The 26,857-nt window shown below is 32.5% G+C and overlaps 1 protein-coding gene across 1 annotated transcript in view; it reads right to left on the bottom strand.

Moving 5' to 3' along the window:
• The window catches only part of LOC123654560 (substance-K receptor-like), a 48,972-nt gene extending 22,594 nt beyond the window's left edge, over positions 1–26,378 (bottom strand). The window contains exons 1-4 of the mRNA XM_045590459.1: positions 26,083–26,378; positions 14,429–14,574; positions 11,192–11,394; positions 10,196–10,344 (exon numbers count right to left, since the gene is read on the bottom strand). Coding sequence (XP_045446415.1) covers positions 10,196–10,344; positions 11,192–11,394; positions 14,429–14,574; positions 26,083–26,378 — 794 coding nt within the window. The remainder of the gene's footprint in view (positions 1–10,195; positions 10,345–11,191; positions 11,395–14,428; positions 14,575–26,082) is intronic.
• Between the last annotated feature and the right edge of the window lie 479 nt (positions 26,379–26,857).

Below are 26,857 nucleotides of genomic sequence, written 5' to 3'. Positions count from 1 at the left end.
CCGTTATTTCATGCTCTAATAAGAACTAATTACGTACATAACTTGGTCCTTTATTATATCGTCAATAATTACAATACGAAGTACTCGAACCTGAATCTTTTCAATTTGCAAACGAAGGCGTCACTTAAGCGAGGCGAAAAATCGATTATAAAGCGAAATTTATAAGCCACCTTTGCATACTTATTTGTTTTTGTATCTAATGGTTCTAAATTGTATCGTCTTTTTTGTGTGTAATAAGATTTTAATAAAATAAAATAAAATAAATATATATAATAGTATTAATAAAAATACAAAGAAAAACAAATGCATATACCTTTGAACCATATGCCTTTGAACACACCTTTACATGCACACACCTACACGAACACACATTCAAAAGAAGAATATAACCGTTGACGTGTTCAATATAGTGTGTAATAACTATAATATAATATAATAACTAGTTGTGCAGTTCACAATAATTAAGTTATTCATAGCAGCGTAATTCTATTTTGAGACTATTCATGCTTAAATTATCTTGTATTGTATCATAGCACAGTTGCCTATAAAATAAAAAAGAAAAATAATAAAAAATATTTTGTATTAAAACCCACATTCTCTTTATATACTTGTTTTTGAAATATTAATATCTTTTTCGACATATCGCATCTAAAACCAGAGATTTTATTGCCTTCCTGCATATGTCGTACATTTCGAATAAGCCGAATAGTTCATAACTTCTAACTTTCGATTATTTCGATTAAGTTACGATAATACATATGCACAACTGCTAACGTTACTTATTAATGCTCTACTTTTGACCTTGTTCTACTTTCGTGCTTGTTATAATTTTCCTAAGAAAATTATGCTTTTGAGAGTTTCAGAATTTTTATGTACGTAACTTTTTTTTTTAAAGAAAACTTCAATTTTTAACGTATGTGAGGACGTTAACATCATAGTATTTAATGTATTTGTAACATATTTTTTCTATTACTCTGAACGCCTCTAATATTTTTTTATACTTCGAGTGTGACTAAAAGGCAGACAACCTACTTGAATGTAAGTGCTTACTATAGCCTGAGGACGCCTCCAATACCAGCGGTATCAAAAACGTGTTGCCGACCGTATCTCCTCAGATAAAAGTATTATTTGGCTGTGTTAAGATTGAAATATTTCTCGAGTCGGACTGCTCCAAATTTTGAGCAGAATATTTAGTCTGGCAATATTAGTCTGGTTCGTTCTCATTTTAAAAATAGAAGAACGCAAAGGTATAAACGATCGCTGACAAGTTTATTAAATTCATGGTTAACAAAGAACTAAACTCACAAAGAAAAATAACAAAGAAATAATGTATTGAAAAATATTGAAATCAAGTATGAATTTGATAAATAAAGGATGAAAAGGTTTTAAGCGAAACGAATCATAATATTGCATTACTTTTGCGAGGTTTGTTGCATGAAATATAAATGCTCACAAAACGTATCACTATGTGTCTCTAAAAATAATTAGGCTATTTGTGAATTGTTTCCAATTATTAAATTCAACAGTTTTTAAAATGTTTTTTCAGCTTTGTTTGATTCCTTTATACTTAAAATTGGTAGCTAAGATTACGTGCCTGGAAAACTATATGTTATTTATATGTACGCTTATGTTCTACTTACAATATACACTTAGCCTATGTTATTGTTAGTAAGGGACTTTTTTATACGTATAATGTATTACAATTAATTACTTAGGACACTAATACTCGTAATACACTTAATGTTACATATTTAGTAAATACAATAATTATGACATTAGCTGATATGGACCTCAATGCCTACAGGACTAGTATAAGGTATGCAAACATAATTCATGTTCATTCTATTTATCTAGATTATTTACAAAAATAAGATTTTAGATTAACATGGTTACTTCTATTACTAAAACTATTCTAAAACGGGATATTTACCATGTTTTCTATTTTCATTTTGCGGAGGCACAAATTTCAGTCTCGTCAACAAAACATTCGCAGTTAATGTCGCAATATCGAGCTCCGCAAAATGAAAATAGAAAACATGGTTAATATCCCGTTTTTAAATAGTTTTATTAATTACAAAAATGTTAAAAATAAATGATAATCATCTATATATTAATACGTGAAGCAAAAACTTTGTGCACATTTCTACGAAAATTACGCAGTCGTATATGTTAGACGTTATAGTTTATATAGAGAAGTAGTTCAGAATTCTCATATTTTTTTTTTTTAATTAAAGGAGTGCAGATTTCTCATAATTTTTTAAAATTATGCATAAAAAGTACATTAAATCAATAAAAGAAAACATTATACACACTACCATGTATTTGACGCACACACGCATATATACTCTTTTGTTGATTGTCAAACAAAGTCTATAGTCAAATTGATAAATTAAAAAAGGGTTTTCTTTTCAATTTTTTTTTTGTTTGGTTTTCTTTAATTTAAATTTTTTATTATGGTCGAATTTCGACCTCTGGGCGACTGCTAGTATTAACACACTATGGTTTAAGATGTTTGCCTCCCTTTTTAGAAAAATCCTCACAATTATTCCACATAAATTATATATATCATTTTATAGATAAGTGCTTGCTCTTGTTGCTTTTGTTAAAAAAAAAAATTGTAATTTTGTAAAGTTATAATTATTACACTTATTTAGTGCGAATTATTCGCACAGGTATTGCCAGTTAATAATATTGATGCTCCTCAGTCAGTACCTAATGTTAATTATACCTTATACACAATATAAATAGTAATCGTAAGTATTTTGATATGAGAAACACATATTTTATCAGTTATAGACATTGTACATAAATTAGATACGAAACTATAAAATTAGATACGAAACTATAAAATTAGACTTTTTAATTAGAAATAAACGTAATAGCCTAAAGTCATCGTAAGCCATTATACTGTTACAATATTCTTGTGCTAATAAGTTTTATTTCACAAGTCAATACCAAGTAACACCAACACGTACATTATTAGCCATTTGTTTTTGTTGACAATATTGAACTATCATAAATTATTGCTTGTCGTCAACCGATGGTTTCTTCTCAGGGGATGTGATTAAAAGTAAACAACTGGTATAGAGAGGAAAGTTTTTTTTTTGTCGTCGAAATTTGTAAATATTTATTACAAGGTCTGTGTGTTCATACTTCTTGTTTATGTATTGGAACAATTATTTTTTTTATTTATAGATAACGAAACCAATGCACAATGAGAGTTATTAAAAAGCTATCCTTATTAAAAATATAAGCATCATACATTGCAATTTTTTTTTTTGTATGGCAGGGGAACCCATTTACGGATCCTAGACCGTATGTCGGCTTCAGTACTTGGAGGTGCAATACCGACCAAAACCCCTGCGGGAGCCTTCAGCCGTTTTAATTGGAGGGTCCCGGATCTGCAGGCAACAGGATCGCTCCAGCGACAGGCTGGTCTTGGCGAAAAGGCCAGACTTCTCCTCCGTGGGGACTGTCCAGCTCGCCTCTGAACAATCGACGCCATGTCTAGCAGGACCGGGTTCCCATCCCGGCCCGACACGGGCACAGGGGCGTTACTGGAGGCGCATTAAGTAGCGCCTCCTATGAACCCCCGTTCGCCGCCTGTTTACGGAGGCCTCGCCGGCAGCCTCCTCTCTCATCCGCTCGTCATTCTCCTTCTGGGACATTACTGTCTCGCAGAAGGAGACCATCGCCTTCTAGGACTTGTCGTCGCCGAGCATCGCGGTGATGGTGCTCGGCAGTAACAAGTCCCCTTCGAGGACTGTCATCAGATCGCGACGTAGCGCCGTCCATCTCGGGCACACCTTGAGGGTGTGCTGGGCAGAGTCCACCACCACCGTCCGACACAAGTATTCACCAAAGCAGCCATGCCCGGTGAGAACTTGCGTCAGACGGAAGGTGAGGAGTTTGCGCTTATGGCGCATCCACCGCTTAAGGACCGGGCGCAAGGCAGCCGTTACGCTTCTTGCCCCATCCGGCGCACCCGTAGGATCCCGTTTGCCGAGAGCACCGAGACGTATGAGTAGGTCTCGGCAAGGACCTCCGCCACGAGCTCCCACGGAGGGTCGCCGACTAGAGCAGTAGCTGCAGCCTACGATACCGTACGGTACCCCCGGATCACTCTCACCGTGATGATCCTCTGTGCAGACCGCAGCGCGGCCTTATTCCTCGCAGTGAGGCGATCTGCCCAAACCGGGGCACCGTACGTCGCCATACTCCGGCAGAATCTGGAATAAAGCTGCCTGCAGGCGGCGCTGGGTCCTCCAAGGTTCTGGAGGAGTCTACCCAGTGCACTCGCCACCTTCACGACCTTCGGTCCCACCACAGCGAAGTGTAGGCCGAAGGTCCACCCTCCGTCAAGGATGAGCCCCAGATATTTGATTTAGGAGCTCATCCTGACCCACCTCTCTCCGATCTGCAGGGTAGCCCCCGGTGGGGGTCCCTTGCGTCCGGTCCCGCGGAAGAGGAGGGCTCCGGTATCCTTTATGCGGCTGATCACGAGGTCGAGTCCGACCTCGGCCAGCCGCGCCGCCTCCTTGTAGTCTCGTCCCCGATACATTGCAATTATAGGCTAACTCATCGTATTATGTATCTATTGAAATATGTATAATGGAAAATAAGTATATAATAGATATATAGTATATAATAGATATAGTATATAGTAAAACACGACATTAATTTAAAATAATGATAGAAAAAGTATCAAAGTATGAGCCAGCTAATTTGTAAACTCCGATATCATTGGATCTATCTATCTATTAGCCAAGTTTGGCATTTACAAACTCAGTGGCCCTAATCTAGATTACAGAACTCACAATGTCTGGTATCGATTCTTGATCCATTCATTTAGCCATTTCGCCTCATAAAAAAATGTAACTAAAAAGTTATTAAATATCAAAAATAGCAACGTTACAATTCCTTGCGCAGAAAGAAAGAAAAAGAGAATTATTTCAGAACAATAGGAAAGTTCGTCACGGATTAATAGCAACCTTGACCTTTCAATTTGTATGCAAGAACAAATACAAATTTACGAAAATAATTGCTTCCTACTGATTTGGTAACAGATAAAAGGTTAGCTAACATAATAAAATTACAAAGAAATAAATACAGTAAGAATAACTTTTTTAATCTCCAGGGAAAAAAATTATTCACACCTAAAACTTTATTATTTAAGTTAAACACTGGGAAAAAAACTTCAAAAGTTGTAGAATTTTTTAAATTGTTACCGTCTCTCGTTACACCATAAATTTTAAGAGCACCGTAACGCAAAACTAAAGTTGCTCAGTTTCACGATTTATGGGTAACTTCAGAATAAAGAAATGTTAAGAGTAAATAAGTAAACATAAATTTGTATTTATGTTTCGCCACAATATTTACATCGACGCCTGTACAGAAAAGTAACATATATATTTTAAAAGTAATCATTTTAATTGTATAAAATGTAATTTTATCTATAAATTTAGTTACGTAACCTTTAATATAATTCCTGTACCGTAACAGTAAATAAATCAAACATCTTTTAGTTTTTGTTTTATGTCAGCATGTCTCACGTGGTCACGATCAGTTGGTGAATGAAGTTCGCCATCCCTTTTTTACTCCAGTTAATAAAGATCACTCGGAATCCTCGTATAACGAACATGTGTCTCCAATTTTCTTTTGGATACTCTGTTGATTTAGATGTCTTCGCAAAGTTCAAGACCTTCCTTGGAAGAAACTTACTTAGGAAGTTTTTTCCTTTTTCGTTTAATATATTTTTCTTTGGTTTTTTGAAGTTCTTAATCTTAGGAGCTACTTAGTTGATTTAAAAAAATATGTTTAAAAACCTGTTGCACTAAAAAGGTGAACACCTAAAAAAATTACCTAACAAAGCCCAGAAGTGAAGTTATATTAGTTTGTACATACAAACGCAGATAAAAAACGCAAATTAGAAGAGAATGGTAACTAACATTGTGACACGAGAATTTTATATATAAGACTTTGCTTAATCGGTTGTCTAAGTCGTTTTTTATCATTCCATATCAAATATACATTTTTAACCGACTTATCAAAAAAGAAAGTGGTTCTCAGTTCGATTCCATTTGTTTTAATGTGTTTTTTTAAAAAGCTAATGCTTGTCGCGTGGTCCCATTTTAATACAATCGAGTTCTGAAGAGTAGGTACTTTTCAGATATCACTAATAATGCGTATTTAATTGATCATTTTTTCGGCTACCCACGTTGCATTACTTTGTAAATATAAATTGAAGTCTGATATCTTTCATTTGCAAACAAAGACAATTAATATGATTGATTAATTTAGTCTGTAACACCCCACTGCTAGGCATAGACCTCTTTCTATATGTAGGATAAGTATCGGAGCGTAATCCACCACGTTGCTCCTCTGCGGGTTGATGGATTTATTACCGACTATGAGTATCACTATCAGCTGTCTATTACAATACCGAAACAGACAGCTAAATGTGCTCTCTGAGGCACGGTAGGGACAACCATAAAGATAGAAACCCAGAATGGAAAGATATACGATTACAAATACAAATATTCATTCCGAGCGGGCATCGCACCCGCCCGTCGCTGTTTAGACGCCTACACATCTCTCACACGCACCTCTACAACATACGGTCGTCATTATTTAATATATTTAATCTTATTTTTAAGTTTACTTATCTTATTAACTAATCTTATTTTATATCTAATCTGATTTTGTTAACTATTTCGTATAAATTCCTAAACAAAGAAAATGATTTAGTGACTTTAAACGGTTCACTTATGCAATTCACAACTTACGAACTAAATTTTTACAGATAGTTTTGGTATAAATCATGTCCGCGTGGAATTGTGCCAAGAATGCTGGCAGCATTTCCCCGTTGAATCGCTATGCCGATTCTCTGGGCAAAAAATGCACCAGCCCTCTTGTCACCAGTGGAGGCAATAAGACGAGGTGTTATCTCATTTAAAAAATTTTTAGCACTGCTACTCCAAGGTCCAAGTGTTTCGACTGCAAACGGCACAAAGATGTAATTTGGAATTAGTGACGAATATTTGTGCCGTTTAGCCGTTTCAGCTTTTTCCGCTGCGGCTCCCGCTTTTAAGGCTGTTTCCCTGACATGAGACGGAGCAAGTGTGTCAACGCAGGTTGCGTCCCACAAAAGCGCCCGTCCCCTTTCCCAGGGAACCAACGTCAATCCATCAGGTCTCTTGCCATCATTGCGACTAATTCCAGTTGGCTCGATAAGAGCAGGAACGTCGATGGTGGCAAGAGCTCTTTTTATGGTATCGTTTAGGGAACCGTGGCGGGAAAACCTACCTGAACTCTTGTTACAGGAAAGGCCGTGTAGTCCGAAAGAATCGACCTCTTTTCCGCACGGACATCTGTGTTCAAAGCACAGTGGAGCTCCCAACCGGAGACCGAGAGCAATTCTAAAACTTTCATTGTCTAAAAGTGTCCCAAGATTTTTTGACGGCATTGCATGTAACCAGTGACCTGACTCTTTATTTGACACAGCTAGAAGCCTGGCACGGTTTTTGTCACTTGTAAGATTTTGCGTCAAACTTATATGAGTATTGTGAACTATTGGTATATCCCAAAGTTTTTGTTTTGTAACGTCCTTCGGGATATCGCCATTAGGACACATTAACTTCCAGTTTTCTATTGCGTCTGTAGCATCTGTAATTTGGACTGAATTAGATTTTAAGATGTCAGAACATAAACCCTTGATACTATGCACAGAAGCAAGAAACGCAGGAAGAGCGACACTGGAAATTTTTCTCACGCCGATGCCACCATCTCTAATTGGTAAAGTAGCTTGGGTCCATGAATTTTCATCAAAAGATAAATTTAGAATTTTTTCTAATGAATTTTTTAAAGTGGCATCAAGTTTTTCGGTCATTCCAGGAAATTTCCAAATTGGGCTTGCGCGTAAAATATACATTAATTTTGGGACAAATAGACAATATTTTAATATAGTGTAGGCAATATGAGAATTTAGAGTGCCCAATTTGTATAATATTTTGTATAAATTGGTCGCTAATATATATATATATATATATATATATATATATATTTTATATATATATATATTTTTATATATATATATATATATATATATATATATATATATTTATATATATATATATATATATATATTTACTTATGTAAATTGATACATCAATGAATGAGTTGGAATCACCAATCAACATAAATATCATTTTATTTACTTATCCTCTCTAAATATACACAAACTTAACGTGATTGATACTGCAAAGTTTAAAATGACTTAAAAGCTTGTTAATATAATTGGTAGTAGACAACAAACAACAAGAGTATAGTTTAATTATCATATTATTTATTATGCCTGCCTAACTGCCTAACTATTATTATGGTAACCCGCCTGCCTAGCGTGGTGACTATGATCAAAACACATGAGTTCACGTTATTTTTGGCGTAAACTTGTGGAGGCCTATGTCCAGTAGTGGACTGTATAGGCTGTAATGATGATTATTTATTATAAAAAGTTTATATTTACTGGTCGTCGATGTCGTGTAACATGGCTGTAATTTAAAACATTATTCTACCTGAAAATAAATACATTACATATTTTAATATTTTTACGATTATCTTGATCGTAATACGTAGTTATTGGAACGATTGGCTTGACATTTGGCCGGGCGACCGAACTGAAAAAAATGTGATACTAATACCGTAAGAAAAATATATAACGGAAGTGACGTAATATCAGTCACACGACTGTATAATATGACGTTTGTTAAACTAAAATATTACTAGTAAACTTTTTTTAAATTATTTATGTAATTTTATACTGTCGACAAAAATAAATAAAGACACATATTTTTTATTTCACTTAATAGTTTAAATTATTATTATTATTATTTTGTTTGATTTATTTTATTTTACGGTATTTGTTATTTTCTAAAATACTAAATTTCCTTAATACTTTTATGTACTTAATAAAAACCAATTAACAAAATTAAAAAAAATCAAGAACTAGAAAATATATAAAATTCAACATTTTTTTTTCAAATTGTGTCGTTTTTATTCTATCCGAAAGAACTGTGTTCCTACCTGGTTTACAAGATATACACGCAGCAGCTGAATAAATATTTAATTTTGGACCAAAGGTCACAACAAATAATTATGGTTGAACGGTTTATTTTTCTTAACTTTTTTAGAAACTAGCTTGTAATGTCGTGTATGATATTTTTATAACATAGAGAATTTTCTAGAATTAAACATGTATGTATAGAAATTAATCGCTAAAATGTACTATGTACGCGCGTAACTTTGAAACGACTGCATTAAATTTGATATATCTTTTTTTGACTTCGTTGTTATCACGACAAGCTTCGTATAAGTGAAATTAAAAAAAAAATCGGTAAATTCATGAGAATGAAATTGCTTTACGAAGTTCGCCGGGTCAGCCAGCATATTATAATATCCATTACAACTAAAATACATATATTTATACCAAATATGGCCATGATAAAAGTCGTAATAATATGTCAATATCTCATGACAAAATTACAGTCCTGTTCATGGTATTTTTATGCCGTACGGGGTAGGAACGCCAGAAAATATCCTGCTCAAAATCTGGAGTAGCCCAACTGGAGAAGTTCCTCGACTTGACAGAAAGATCACAGCTAAATAATTCTGCTTTTAAGCAGTGTTGTGTTCCTGTTGTGAGTAAGGTGACCAGAGCTCCTGGGATTGGGATCGGCAACGCGCTTGCGATGCTTCTAGTAATCGCTTACCATCAGGTGAGCCGTACGCTTGCTTGCCGTCTAAAAAAAAGCATATATTTTTAAGCTTAAAAAATATCATATTTTGTTCCTGTACATATTACGGATACAAAAATTTACTCGTTAACTCGACCCTTTGATTCCGCGGAAAAACTTTTGTACTATTCAAATTTATGCTGACTTTTAATAGGTTATTCATAGTACAGGACATAATACAGCTTTCTGGCATTTTGTTATAAAACATTTTATTATTTGTTATAAGACAATGATAAGATAATGATAACATTATACATATTTTAAAATGTATATTTAAAAAATATATTTTATCAAAACCAACAACAAATCACGTGATTATGTAAAAATGTATTCAATATTTACGTTTTTTATAACAGACAAAACAAATACATGCATGAACTTACTCAATGTGTTATTGTACAAACCTGAGCGGTGTAATTATAGCTCGATGTCGATCAACGGCAATTGCAGTCAATGTAAACACGCTGACGTTTACACTAAGTGCTTGTACAAAGGGACAAAATGCGCACATGAAATGTGGGAGTAGCCATCGCTGAAGTAACGCAGCTTGGAACTAAAATTAAAGTTTAATATTACCAATAATGTACATATTTATAATATATAATCATTTGTGAAAAACTATGTGTACATAAACCTATGATATATAAATTAACTAGCTGCGCCTTTCGGCTTTAATCCCGTTGATTTACTGAAAAAACGTAAATCAAAAATTTATAAATGAACTATCCAACTTAAAAAGAATTTTTCAATTGGAACAAGTATTTCCTGAGAATGGCGCGTTTATACAAACAAACAAACACAATTTTTCAGCCTTATAATATTATTACTAGCTGTATCCCGAGGTTTCTCCCGCATTAACTTGAAAAAAACCTTACAAAAATATTATTTATCCTATAGCTTTACTCGGTAAATGGGCTACCCAACACAAAAATAATTTTTCAATTTGAAACAGTAGTTTCTGACATTAGAGCGTTTAGACAATCAAACAAACAAAGATTTCAGCTTTATAAAATTAATGCATGCACAACACTTTGCTGAAGTTCATGACATGATCAAATGCATAGTTTATGATTCTATAAAGGACATACAGACAAATATTATTATTTTTATGTATAGACTAGCTGCCCGCGACTTCGTAAGCGTGGAATTTAACGAAAAAGTTATTGTTCAGTTCGCAGAGTTATAAAACAAATAAATTTTTAAAATAAAAGTAGCCCAAGTGACTCCATACTATATCAGCTATCTACCAGTGAATGTCCGGTCATTGTCAAGTCAGAATGTCTTGCCTTTAAATCTTCTTATTATTACATGACTATTCAGTACGTATTTACGTTATAAGTTTATTAGTAAGTCTCTTTGACTATGACTATAGCAATATATCAAATAACGTCTAAACTTACTTGAAATGGTACGGCAAACAATCCTATAACTATGTCAGCTAAAGCTAGATTAGCGATGAAGCAGTTTGTAACACTTTGCATCCGACGTGACGTCCCTACTACCCACATGACGAGGAAATTCCCAACTACAGCCAACACTGATATGGATCCGTACAAGAAGGAAAGCAACACAATCATGCCCGTAGGGACATCGTACAGCCTCTCTGTAACAAAATATATTATTATTAGCATATTATTATTAGTATACTAGTAACAGTAAATATCAAATATTAGACGACTTTTACATTTTTTACTGTACAAGTCAAATAAAAATAGTAATCATAAGGTTAAAAACATAATTTTTCTTATTATGTAAATTAAAAAACAATGTGATTCTATAATATAGTATTTTTTTTATTTATGTATTTTAAAAGTATTTTTTGAAAAAGAATTTGCCGGATTGGTCGAGCCATTCTCGAATTATGCGTTTAGCAACATTCATTTTTAACCGACTTCCAAAAAAGGAGGAGGTTCTCAATTCGACTGTATTTTTTTTTATTTTTTTTTATGTATGTTACATCAGAACTTTTGACCAGGTAGACCGATTTCGATAAATTTTGTTTTAATCGAAAGGTGGTGTGTTCCAATTGGTCCCATTTAAATTTATTTGAGATCTAACAACTACTTTTCGAGTTATATCTAATAATGCGTTTTTACTTGACGCTTTTTTCGTCGACCTACGTTGTATTATACCACATAACTTTCTACTGGGTGTACCGATTTTGATAATTCTTTTTTTGTTGGAAAGGAGATATTTCAAGTTTAGTACCATGATAAGGCAACCAGGATCTGATGATGGGATCCCAGAGAAACCGAGGGAACTTTTTGAAAATCCGCAATAACTTTTTACTGGGTGTACCGATTTTAATAATTTTTTATTTAATCGAAAGCTGATGTTTGTCATGTGGTCACATATAAATTTTATTGAGATCTGATAACTATTTTTTGAGTAATCTTTGATAACGCGCAGTTACTTGACTATTTTTTCGTCGATCTACGTTGTATTACTCGTCGATGTAATTTTAGTCGGTTTTTTTTCGTTTGCGAGCAAACACAATTATTATTTATATAGATTAATATGTCGATTAGAAAAAAAAACTCGTAACGAAGTATAATTTCCCATATAACCTTTATATGTATATTTATATATATTATATCTATTTAATAAATAAAAAATCTTATTTTAAGAAAAAAGATAGATTAACTAACAATAACTTTTAATTAATTTAATAAGTAGCGAAGTTGATACCAGTGAAACAGCCCGAATATTCTCAACATTTTTAATCCTCTGACCCGAAATCTAAAAACCTACCAATTAAGAAAAAAGGGAATTTCATAGCATTTGTCGATCCCTAGATTATTTTAAGCCTTTGTCGCCCAGCCTTTGTAACCCTGGTCGGCTTTTTATAAGAAGGTCATTTAACGCGTCAGTTCAACTAAATCAAATACTTATCTTGATATATTGGATCAAATTATTTTCATGTTCTATTCCATGTTATTCTATTTACGTTGTTGAGATTGGATAACCAATAAATTTATATTATTATTCTTAGTGCCTAAATAGTAAACACATTGGTTAATCGTGTGTTGTATTATTTGTTATATGTAATAAAATGTTTTCTTCTCCTCATTAAAAAGGTCTGATATATAATTTGTATATACACATCATAAATTTAACCAAATACAAATAAATAAAAAAAACGTCATGTTTAATTCTATTTTTATCGAATTAATCGAAAAGTAGGTTCAGACTATTTATTTAAGATATCATATAAAAACAATTGTATAGGACTTGTACTGTTAATTTACTTATTAAACACAAAATTTATGAAAAAAAAAGGGAATGGTGATAAAAGGATTCTTAAGTTAAGTTTGTTTAAGTCTTATCGCTTATTAAATTTGTGCAGTACAATACACGTAATACTAACGTGTAACACATACATAAAACATACAAGCAGTATATATAATTCCATGTAAATAAATATTCAAATATAAACATAAATCATGTATCAGTTTTGCGAAAAGTTCATCATCATCATCAGCTCAGCCTATTGCAGTCCACTGCTGGACATAGGCCTATTGCGAATAGTTAAGAAACAGCAAATATTTCTAAAGATGTACAATGCGAACTTCAAACGATTGCTGAAAGAATGAGCTCGTAGTATTAGCAGATTTAGACGGTAATCTTAGGAGAAACTTAAGATTCGTAGAAAAAACCTTACCGAAATCCAATAAATTTCAATTTGTTCTTGAAATGTAGAGTACTAGTTGAACTAAACAACAGACAATAAAGAAGCGAAGGAAACCGTACACTCTGGTAACGCCGAATAGGCAGCCACTTGAGTCGTGAACGAAATTCATTACCGTTGTCGAATTTTGCGTTAGCCAAATACAAATAGAATCAAAATATTTTGAAGTCGCTCGAGTGCGTTTAATTGATTTTCTGTGAAATTTGGATAGCCTACATAACCGTAGTCGAGAACGGAGAGGATGGGTTAAGCAATCTATAGTAATATTATAAAGCTGAAGAGCTTGTTTGTTTGTTTGAATTTCAGGACCAACAGTGGTATAAAAAAGGTAAAATATGTTTGCGTTGGATAGTAGATTTACTGAGGAAAACATAGGCCACATCATATTTTGGTACGATATTCCACCAAATTAACGGGGTTGAAATCGCAGGCCACGACTAGTTTAAATACAATATGTACGAGTATAAAATAAAATAATGCTATTAAAACAAATATATTACAGCTACAAATTTACTTTTATTTAACTCCTTAACATTAAAAGTAAATACCTGTGACTCACATCTAGAAATATACGAGAACGGTCCTAACTAGCTAGAATTAACCTTAAGACCCTTTCATCTTTTGGACTTTAAGTTTTAACTAAGATTTGCTAAATGACCGTTAGTAGAAGCCACTACTCGCAGAGTTGAGCAAGTATGAATTTGCATATCATATGCCACCCCGAGAGACCCCTTAGGTCTATCCGGATTTTTGTCAGAAAAAGAAAGACTTATAATGAAATCTATAAATGAAAAATATTCTGTCAAAATATAATCCCCTAAAAAGTAGGTGTAGTTTTAAATTGTTCTTAACAGAAATCTAAGCCCTTCCTGGGGAGCCGTTGAGTATGAAGCGTTTATTTATTTTATTTATTAATAAATAATGAAACTTATAAACTAAAAATGCTTACCATAGGTATCGGTATCGTTCATCACATTGTGTCCTAAGTATTCTTCTATTGTCGATGCATTTACAGACCAGTTGTGATTATCATCCTGAGAGGTAGTTGTTTCACTGTAAAAAATGATTGAGTTGAAATAAATATAAATTAAAACTCTATATGCAGCAATATATAGTTTGTATGTATTTAATAAACAATGTTTTAATAACATAATTATCTATTTATATAAATTACATTTTCAATAAAATCTTAATCCGAATGCATAACTTACTATAATTATGCAGAAAATAATTTACCGTGAGATAGATTTAAAATTTATAATGTTTGAAATAAAATCGTGCCATAAACTACCTGCTTAAAATATAATATTACGATTTTCGACCATACGTAATATTTAAATATTTTTCATACAAATTTTTCGTAAACCATTTACAATTATACTAGCCAAAATCAACAAACTATAACTTAAACTACGAGAATAACTATAACGAGTTCTATCTCATAAAATATTCATTACAAACATTCTATTGGAGTAATCTATTTTTGTTTTAATAATTTATTACATACGTTTGGTAAGGCAAACAAAAGTTTTATATACATTTAAATTTTAGTTTTACCTCGAAATATACTGAAAAACAATAGTAAAATTATAATTTTATACTCTCTCTCTCTCTACTTCTTATTTGAAAAAACAGACCTAGAAAGCTAGACATAATAATTAATATCGTGAGATCTATTGGACTGAAATAATTTTTATTTTATTTTTATATCAGTACAACAGATCTCACGATAAGCGTGTTCGTGTAATTAAAGCTTTACATGTCAAGCCAATGTGTTAATTTTGCTGGGGAAAATCTCATTTAATTATAGCTTATATGTATGGTATGAAAAAAATCATTGAAGCTCATTGATGTATTGACGCCTGAATACGTTGTAGCGTCATAAGTCTTTTTATGTTACACATAAATCGTATTTTTAGGTAATGAAAAAATGAAAGAAACCCAAAAACTGTAGTATTAAACTTTATTAATAAACTATCGATGTAACACCGCCTGATTGAAGGTTTCGGTGGTTTTCAAACTTAAACACAAACTCAATATATGCTTCATTTAAGTAAGCCTTTGTAAGCCGAATTTTCATTATCGTTTTGACTTGATTTTGTGTTAAAAGAGAAGCTATCACTTTTCTCAATAATAATAATAATAATATAATTATTTATTTATTTTGCCAGAATATGGTATACAGGTTGTCAAAAAATAGTTAGCCAACATATTCTACCGATATTCGGTGTGCAAATATTAGTTAAATGTAACATAAATAGTTCATTTTAATTTATAAATTGTCAAAAACCAAATAAATCATGTCAGCAATAAAAAATATATGAATATGAATTAATTAGTAACAAAATCCATGTTACATTTGGTCATTTAAGTAGTCATTAACTTTATAATTTATTTAACAGAAATTCATACAAAACCTTCTTGAATACTATCAGTGGTAAATCCTCATAAGAGCCTGATATTTTATTGTATATTCGAATTGACATACAGTAAGCATTCTTTTTATATATGGCCAACTTTTGCATTGGCATATATAGCTCGTGTTTACGTCGAGAATTGGTCCGAAGTACACTGTCATAAGTTTTAAATAAATGTATGTTTTTCTTTACAAATATGCCTGTTTCGTAAATGTATAAGCAAGGAAAGGGGAGGACGCGGAGCGATTTAAAAAGTGGTTTATAGCTGTCCAGGTAACCAGCTCCACATAATGATCTCAGCCTATTTTTGAACTTTAAAGATTTTATTTGCGTCTACAGAGTTTCCCCAGAATATGACACAATAGCGAAGGTTTGATGAGACATAGCCATAGTAGGCCAGCATTGCCGCTTTCTCATTTGCCACATTCCTGAGCCGTTTTAAGACGTAAACAAATTTTTCAAGTTTATTACGCATTTTGTTCACATATATTAATATTTGCACTAAGAATATTACATTGATGTATTTGAAATTGTATAATTTTTGTTTTCGAAACATTTATTTTCAAATTGTTTTTAGTAAGCCAGTCAATCACTTTTGTCAAAGCCATGTTAGTCTCCTTTTCAATATTTGATCTATTACCACTTTTAATGTTTATCGTCGTATCATCAGCAAATAATATACACTCATGATCTGGAATCCCATCTGGTAAATCATTTATGTATATGAGAAACAATAGAGGCCCCAGAACGCTTCTCTGCAGTACTCCATAGCCATTTTCTCGATAGGTCGAATAGAAATTTTGTTTTCGACTTTGACGACCTTTGTTATAATCACACTCTGCTCTCTTTTGCTTAAATAATTATAAAACCAATCGAGTTGTTTTCCTCTAAGACCGTATCTGTACATTTTGTTAAACAATAAACTGTGGGACGTGAAATCGAACGCTTTCGTCGTGTCTAAAAAAATTGACAGTGGATAGATTTTTTGATTTAAACTTTCTATTATACTTTTAATAAGAGAAAAACATGCGAGCGTTGTAGAACTATTTTTTCTAAATCCGTATTGTGAGTTTTTTAAAATTTTAAACGTTGTTAGAAATTTATAAAGTTTCTCGTAAATTACATTTTCAAAGATTTTTGACAAGATCGGTATCAATGTGATAAGCGTGTAATTGTTAATATCAAGGGGGTCACTCCGCTTATAAAGTGGTTTTACAATTGATATTTTTAGACTGTTTGGAAATTTACCTTCTTCGAGTGATCTATTAACTAGATGAGTCAGAGGTTTAGCTATAATATTATCACATTCTTTCAAAATGTATGTATTTAAAAAGTCATATCCAGTAGATTTTGTATTTTTAAGAGTTTTTGAAATCTTTACTATATAGGATTCGTTCACTGGTGTTACAAACAATGAGTTGTTATTAAATGTTATATTTAACTTGTTCGTCAAAATATTACCAGTCATCAAATTTTTATTCAACAAACCTATAAAATAATTATTAAAATGTTCACTTATAGTCAAATGATCAAAACAATGTTTATCATCAATAGTTAATTCATTAATGTAATTTTTTCTTTTTTTACTTTCGAATGTACTTTTTATGATATTCCAAGATGCTATACATTTATTTTTAGAACTAGCAACATGTTTTGTTGCTGTGTTTTTTTTGTGACAAACATATGCATTTTTTCAAAATCTTTGAATATTCCTTATAATTTATTTTTTAGTATTGTGCTTATTAGTCGGTGATAATTGGTGCTTTATGTATATTTGGCATTTAGTTACACAGCTTCTCTTAAGCCCCTTTGTTAACCATTTGTTTCTCAGTGATTTGCGAGTAATTTTAATTTCAATTTTTAGAAAACATAATTCAAACAGTAAAATCGGCCAATCATGAAAATAGGAAAATGCTTGTGCAAAATTGCTTTCGGTGAATACATCAGTAAATGATAACGCCTTTAAATTCTCCCTAAATTTCCTCATGTTATAAATACTAAAGTCTCGTTTTATTTCAAACCAGTAGGTGTTATTGATAATATCATTATCTTCAGTCAAAATCTCTACACTTAAACTTTGTCCAGTTTCATGATCAGATAAAGCTCACTTATGAACGTTAGGTATTACATTATCATAATAGGCATTTTCCGCATGGGTTTTACAATATGGTTTTTAAGGTCATAGTTATTTAAAACTGCTGAAAGGTTGTCTGTTGCTCTGTTGCGTTTTTATTATATCAATGTTCCAATCTCCACATAAAATAATTTTTGTGTTTGGGTTTTTTGTTAATGTATGTACGTAATAAACAGTCGAGCTCATATAAAAAGTCACCTTCCAGGGATGACAGAGTTCTATAGATGCAAACAATAGTGGCATTATAGTTTAACACATGACATTATCTGTATACCACAGCATTCAAAGAAAAATAGCTTACAATTATTTATTTTTAAGGGTTCGTAATTTAAATGGTTTTTTTATTAAGATGCAACTGCCAAACCTTCGTTCGTTTTGACGAGAAAAAGACGCTGCTAACTTGTAGTTTTGTAGTTTTATATTCGATTCATTGAGATTTAAGATAGTTGAATACTCTTTACATAGTTTTTAAATTTTGATGTTTTAATGCTATAATGTACTGTAAACTACATCAGTTAGCCAATCATAAAATTTTCAATGTATCACTACTGTATTATCTCAATTTAGATTTTTTATACATAAGCAAATCCATCATATATAAACTTTAAAACTTTTAAATTTTCTATATGTACATCTGTATATTTGTTTATTTAACTTATATCCGCATTTGGATTTTATAAAGTATATGATACAGAGTTGAAGTAAAACAGAACTGTAAAGGATTTAATAACAATAATTATGCTTTATTGTACATAAAAACAGAAATAATACATAGAAATTTGACTATTCCTAGAACAAGCTATATGCGAGAATGTGGATTATTATCAAATGATTTATATTTATTTTTAAGAAGACAAATTCAAATGTTACAATAATACAAATTTGATTTTATTATTTTTAATATAATCATATTAAACTATATATTTTATTTATTACTGTCAGAATCTTTAACAAATGAGAAAAAATATTATTGGGGCCTTTATCAACGCAATAGCACTCAAAACAATGATTATTAGAATTTTTGTCTTTCTGTTTGTCTGTGCGTTATTGCACGCTAATCTCAGAAACGTTTAATCCGATTTAGATATAGTTTTTACATGTCAATGGGTTCATAAATAAAAATGTTATGCCAATTTAAGGAATCACATTGAGCATGTAAAGTCACTATTCCACGCGGACGAAGCCGCAAGCACGCCTAGTAAGAAAATAAAATGGCAAGCAATTATAGATAACAGATAGAAATTAGTCAATAAGATAATGAACGCTGTGAACATAAAAGTGGTCCAAAATAGAAGTTTTCAAGTGCTAAAGCATTAAATATATCCAGTTATCGTTAGTAAAGGAAACATTACAAGGTGGCGCTACTCAAACAATATTTGAGCTGTAAATATTCGCAAAACCGTATTCAAAAAGCAGAGTTTCAACAGTTTTTAATAGAAGAAGAGAACTCGAAACCTTGTTGTTAGTTACTGTAAAAGTTTTTTCAAATAATATTTCTACACCCTCACAGCTTTATTACAGTTTTATATTCACGCTCTAATTTATATTTAAATACTAATTGGAGATAAATTACGACCTAACAATTAGTTAATTCCTCACCTCAATACTTAATTAAATAATAAAGACGCTTGACACATGTTAGATATTTTCATTTAAAAAATATGGTTGAGTTATTTTTAGATAAATATTTAAAAAAATATATGATATATATAGAATTGACTTGTGTTCCTATAATTTTTTATAGTCTGATATAAATTCAGGTAACATAAGACAATACTGTTTTCTTTATATCCGCTTTATGATGATGAGTTTCTCTAATGAAAACCATCTTTGAAATGTAAAACACGCCTGGCAAGTTGTTCGGTGTGTTTTACGATTTCTTGCGGCGGCTTTTAACTATCACCAGCGTGTCTGACAAATATTGTGATAATAAAACATATCGTCTTATCCATATAGTTTTACGTTCCTTCTATATTTAGTCACAATTGGTTTATTATTCTTCAAGAATAAAGTTGGTACCAAAAATAGATAATTGTGTTTGCAGGCAAATGAAGAAAAACCGACTTCAATTATATTGAAAAGTAATACAACGTAGGTAGACGAAAAAATAGTCAAGTAAATACTCATTATCAAAGATTAGTCCAAAATTTTTAATCAGATCTCGATGAAATTTAAATGTGACCACACGATAAATATCGGCTTTCGATTAAATTAAAAATCATTAAAATCGGTACACCCAGTAAAAAGTTATGCGGATTTTCGAGAGTTTCCCTCGATTTCTCTAGGATCCCATCATCAGATCCTGGTTTCCTTATCATGGTACCAAACTAAGGATATCTTCTTTCCAACAAAAAAAGAATTATCAAAATCGGTTCATTTAATAAAATATTATGAAATTTTTTGTGCATATCGGGTAGGTCTGAGAATCGGCCAACATTTATTTTTGACTACCCTAAGTTATAAGAAGGTGGGGGGGGGGGATTGAGAAGGTTAACTCTCAAACAATCAATCTTAAGGGTTCTTAAAGAGTTGAATTCTCAAGCACCGCTGGAACGTGTTAAATTATTTTTAACCAGAAACAGTAAATTTTTCAATCAATAGTTAAGTTATATCGCAAGAACTGTTTTATTTTTTTATTTTTATAAAAATAATGTTTGTGAAATAGTTAGTTCATAATTGTACACATAGAACTGTTCATATGTGTACAAATCTTCTTATATTATAGTCACGTTAATTAAAATGTTCACAAGAGTATTTTGTAAAATAACTAGATGTTTGTAATACGTAGTAGCTCGTGGTTTTATATGTCATTTATTATCACTTCTATTAGTCGCTAAATGACGTTATCTATCTATCTATCTATCTATCTATTCTTATATATAGAATTCTCGTGTCACAATGTTAATTACCATACTCCTCCGAAACGGCTGGATCGATTTTTATGAAATTTTGTGTGCGTATCGGGTAGGTCTGAAAATTGGCCAATATCTATTTTTCATACCCCTAAGTTATAAATGGGGGGATTAAGGGGGTTAATACCATATATGACAAAACAACGTTTACGGGGTAGGTATGTATATATATCTATATAAATAAATAAAATTGAAGTGTCTGTTTATAATATTAAAATATACGCTTTTTACTAAATGTATATGGATGTATAAACGGTACTTAAACCAAAATAACATTTTTTACAATTTTTGTCTGTCTGTCTATCTGTCTGTTTGTTTCGACTAATCTCTAAAACGGCTGGACCGATTTTGACGGGACTTTCACTGGCAGATAGCAGAGCTGATCTAATAAGGAGTAACTTAGGCTACTTTTATTTTAGAAATTGATTTATTTCGTAACTCTGCGAACTGAACAAGAACTTTTTTACTAAAATCCACGCGAACGAAGTCGCGGGCACAGCTAGAATTAAATAAAACGTAAAATGAATAAAAGTGATAAATACTTTAGTAACTACTAACAGCATTCTTATAAAAACTTTTGATTCTACGGCACTTAATGTCCCCATACAACATGATTAACGCCGTGGTGACTGAGTTACCCGTGACACTGTCTGCAACGTTTCCGTAATATCGGAAGAATTAAAACTACAATCGCGGCATGTTCCGTAGAATCAAAGTTCGAAAGCGATCGTAAAAGTTTAATAACTTTTAACATTCTTGTAGTAAAAGGTGTTTCAATAACTACAGCTTTTATTTATTAATAACTTCTCTTCATCATTAATAGTTTCTCGTTTTAATGGTTCGTTAATAAGAATCGCAGCGTTATGCCTTACACACTATGTAATTTGGATAAAGTTGGTTTTTTTATCGAAACTTTACTTCGTGCATTGTTTGATTATGAGGACAAAAAAAATCCTTTGCAATATAAGTAGGTCCACACTACAAATGATTATTATAACAGTTAAAAAATACACTTTAAATATTTATTTTTTCTTATCTTTTTCGGACAAGACGCCAACGCTATGTTTGTTGAGAGATATTTGTTACGTTAATAATTCAGTGTAATCACTGTATCTAAAATTACGAGCTTGACTATAGTGTTTGTTCTGATAAATTTATTATGAAGCTAATGTATGAAAGAAGAAGTGTGGAACTAATATCTCCAAAGTATTAATATATATTAGAACGACAAAGCTGATCATTGTGCAAAACGACGGTTGAAAAATTACAGAAAAAGAAAATTGATAAAGTCATTTACATCGTATACTTTGCTACGCTTTCTTATAAAATCATAAGACGAAGTTTAGGGTAATTTATAGACATGTTACTGTCTGTATGGTAGATGAGAAAGCTACTATTGCTTCTCTCTTTCTCTTTTCTTGCCTCACTCCTACTGCCTTTTACTACTTGAGTTAGTAACATATTTGTAGTTCTTACGGTTAGTTAAACAATTTGCTCATTTTCTAGCTCTTTTTAGTACAAATCATGGCCGCTAATTTTGACACAAACATATTCCATAACTTAAAATACAAAAGAGCACTTTAAGGGGATGTTCAAATAGGTCCTCTATTGTAAACAATACAATGGAATAAGTGCGAGCATATTAAAACTGATATAATTAAATACAGTTGATTGTTAAGTCGTTATTAATTTATTAAGAAATAATTTTAAAAGAAATTAGTGGAAGTAGTAAGTAGCTTTACTAATGATAATGATACAAATAGTTTAAAATTAGAATAGAGTAAAAGGTAAATAAAAAAATAGTAAATTGTAGAAATGGTAAAATGTATTTTATCTATCTGACCCCGTGAACATCGGTCCATCGTGTATTTTTTAGAATGTAAATAGTTTTTTTAATTTCTTATCATTTAAACCTCGTCGTGGCGATCACAAACACAAAAAAGGAATTATCCAATTTGGTGCAAATTCGTTCGGAAGTAATGCTAATCGGCTATTCATTTTTATCTTAAACGAACAATTCTTGTATATATTTATAATCTGAATCTACAGGGAGTTAGACGATCTAGCTAGGATTCATTTTTAGAAAATGTCGAATGTCTCCAGTTTGATTATTACTCCCGTTTTTTCAAGTTCCTTCTTTTGTGAGAAAAACTAGATTGGGAGCCCTTCATCGACGCATGTAATTCTTATCTTAGTATATTAAATAAAAAATACGAAAAAATAAAAGGACTGGAGATATCTCTACTCGAAACTCGTCTTCTGGTTTCTAGACTACCTGATTTACCAATACAAAAAATACCTCGGTATTTCAAAGCTCGGCCATCAAACTACTTTATATAAATTTTACTACCTTTTTCAGCTGTATAATTAATAGCATCTCTCGATTTTTGCCTTCATATCTTTTAATGATGGAGGATTTCAGGGGTATATAAGGATTTCTTTCCAATAATCCTCTAATTCTATTTCTGGGTACTTTAGAAAGAAAGAAAAGTACGAAAACTGGATAAAATGTGTGATTTCGTTTAGCATTACTATTACAAGTTTAAATTTAAACTGAAAAATCCACCTATTTGTTATTTTGTCCTTATTTATTATTACTTTGTGCTTGACAACAACGTAGGCACAAATTAAACAAGACACATAAATAGAATCGGGGTTTTTCCTTGACTTACATGAAAAGACAGCAAATAATAATAATTGTATCTGCATGCAAAGGAAAAAAAACGACTTCAATTATATCGACAAGTGATACAACGTAGGTAGATAAAAAATTAGTCAAGTAAATACGCATTATCAAAGATTACTCCAAAAGTTATAATCAGATCTCGATGAAATTTATATGTGACCACATGACAAACATCGGCTTTCGATTAAATTAAAAATTATAGAAATCGGTACACCCAGTAAAAAGTTATGTGGATTTTCGAGTTTTCCTCGATTTCTCTAGGATTATATCATCAGATCTTGGTTTCCTTATTACGGTACCACACCAGGGATATTTTCTTTCCAACAAAAAAAAACAATTATCAAAATCGGTTCATAAACGACGAAGTTATCCCCGAAAATACATTAATATATATATACGGTCGGATTGAGTAACCTCCTCCTTTTTTGAAGTTGGTTAAAAAACATCAAACTACTTAAAAAATTTAACTTGAAGAGGTTCACGCAGATATCGAATAGGAAAAACTCTTTCAATAGTGAGGCTAACCATTAATCTTGTATACATAGCAATAATTTACCACACCTTTGAAATAACATAAGAACTGTTCGATCGATTTGGCAGATTTCTATTCGGGTGAGATCGTGATTTCTAGAAAGAGTTATATTTATAAATTCCACAGAAAAATAGAAAACTATCGCTTTTTTTCAAAGATATTTTTATTGACACACTCAATATAAATGTGTGTCATTTATATTGACAAAAAGTTCTATAATTCATGTTATCATTAACGAACTCGAAATATTTAATGAACTGGCAGAACTGAAGATAAATATATGCTAGTTATATTGTTCAACTTTGTCGAGGGCTATTCTCGATTATCTGCAGAGATGTCATATTGACTGGCGATAAATCGAGGTACTGAGATGTATGTGCGCAAATGACCGTTCATTTCCAAGACCAGACAGACAACACCCACAGAACGAGACCCATTTTCCTACGGCGCGGGGTAAGACTGGGAGATGTAATAACACCGAAACTATTTACCACTGCGCTGGAGGATGTATTTAAGACCTTGAATGGGGGGGACGAGCCATCAACGTCAACGGCAAATATATCTCTCATCGTCTTATTGTCCATGATATCATCAGCTTTGCGGAGACAACCAAGTCATATCGGGACCAGTATTGATCGACAGTACCCTTCTCGAAGTTGTTCAGGATTATACCTACCTAGGCTACACTATTTAAATAGGCCAAAATAACTAGATAGAAGGATTGTGTTTAGTTGGGCAGCGTTTGGCAAACTTCGTCAAATTTTCACTTCAAAGATTCCGCAATGCCTGTTTTAACATACGGTGCCCAATGGTGGACACAGATAAAGTTACTAGTCCAAAACTCTTAAAGTCACTCCAACCAGTAATGGAACGGGCTACGCTTGGCTTTGCTCTCAAAGGTAGAATTAGAAATAAGACTTTCCGCGAGAGAATGAAAGTAACCGTAGTACAAGTACAGTACATGGGCCACACAATTAGCAAGTTAAAGTGACAGTTGGCTGGTCACCTGTGTTGCAGGACTGACTGACGTTGGAACTGACGTGTCCTGGAGTTGAGACCGCGTGTTGGCAAACGTAGTGCAAAACGCCCTTCGGCCCACTGGACCAACGATCTACGTAATATTGCCAGTGGTGGCTGGATAAGGAATGCGGGAAACTGGGATGTTCGGCACGAACATGGGCAGGCCTATGTCGAGCAATGGACTGCGATAGGCTGAAGTGATGATGAAGGGAAAGAATTTCTTTAGAATCACTAAACCTCGGGTAGAACTTGAGGATTAGCTGTTGTCACTTTGATTTTTTCATTATATATATATATATATATATATATTTAATCTTTATCGAGAAAAATAGGAGGTTGTGTTACACAGTGACCACGTCACCTCCATCAGTCCGAGATAAGAGCTAATTTATCAACGTCAACTTAAATATGTTATAATTCGCATTTAGCCTATAACATCCCAATGCTTGGAGCTTAATCCACCACGCTACTCCACTACGGATTGGCGGATATGTTCTTTACTATGAGTATCGGTCTGTTATATCCCATTTTACAACGCAGTAAAAGCTTCATAAGCATTAATATTATACACTGTATTTTTCCTATAGTTTTATCATTACTCAGCAATTGAATTATATTGTTTCTTCGTTAATATTATTTTTATTAAAAAACAGTCAGTTAGACTCAGAGCCCCGAGTAGATCGGACATCAATTTAAAGTTCGGAAGTCAGTTTTCCAACATTGTGTCCAATCTTTTTAAATAAAGCAGTTAGCGGTGTAGTATAGTTTTTTTTAAAAAGACAAACAGGGTCGGCATCCTAACAAATTGGTGTCAGAAGTGGGATACCAGAGAAGTCTGACGACGTAGAGTCAAGGAACAGACGCTGGTATCCGAACAGAGCCACCCTTAATTTTTGACCGACAGTAAGCCTTGACCAAAGGTTAAGCCTGCGTCAACTACAAAGGACGACGATAAGCCTCCGCTCTTAAGCGTGAGCCCGCTCCAGCCGCTCAAAGGACGACGATCAGCCTCCGCTCTTAAGCGTGAGCCCGCTCCAGCTACTGCATCCAGGACGACGGTCAGCCTCAGCATATCGTCTGAGCCCGCTCCAAGTCTCCGGGTCTCCAGGTCTAGCTCACCACACCAAGAAAAAGTTCCATCCGCTCCAGTTACGAGAGACGTCACCGCAACGCGACACCGGTTCCCACGCGACGACATGCGAGTGTGTATTGCCGTTTTCTTGTAAGTGTTTTGTGATATTTATAAAATATTAAGTAAATCAAAAAATTTAAGAGCTAAAAGTGCTCAAATTAGTAGAGTTATATAAATCAGTGTTCTAAATCAGTGTTCTAAATCGTATAAACTCTGAATCTACTTAATTTAAGATTTAAGCATTTTTATTCTACCATTGTCGTATTGTACTTATTCTATATTTTTGTCCTATTATAAGCTCAGCATACATAATAGTATTTTAAGCTAATGTCTCTTAAAGCGGAATCATTGAAAAGAACCGAAATGTCTGAAAAAATAACATTATCCTTTTTAACAAAATTTATAAAATCATATAGTGGGGATAGAGAATCACTCCCTGCATTTCTCACCAATTGTGAGAATGCGATGTCACTGGCTAATTCAGACCAACAACAAATTTTATGTAAATTCATATTATCGCAGTTAGAAGGTAAAGCTCAGGTTGC

This window comes from Melitaea cinxia, chromosome 6, assembly GCF_905220565.1.
Source record: "Melitaea cinxia chromosome 6, ilMelCinx1.1, whole genome shotgun sequence".
NCBI lineage: Eukaryota > Metazoa > Arthropoda > Insecta > Lepidoptera > Nymphalidae > Melitaea > Melitaea cinxia.
The sequence above is the reverse complement of the archived record's forward strand: the minus strand, read 5'-3'. Positions and strand labels throughout refer to the sequence as shown.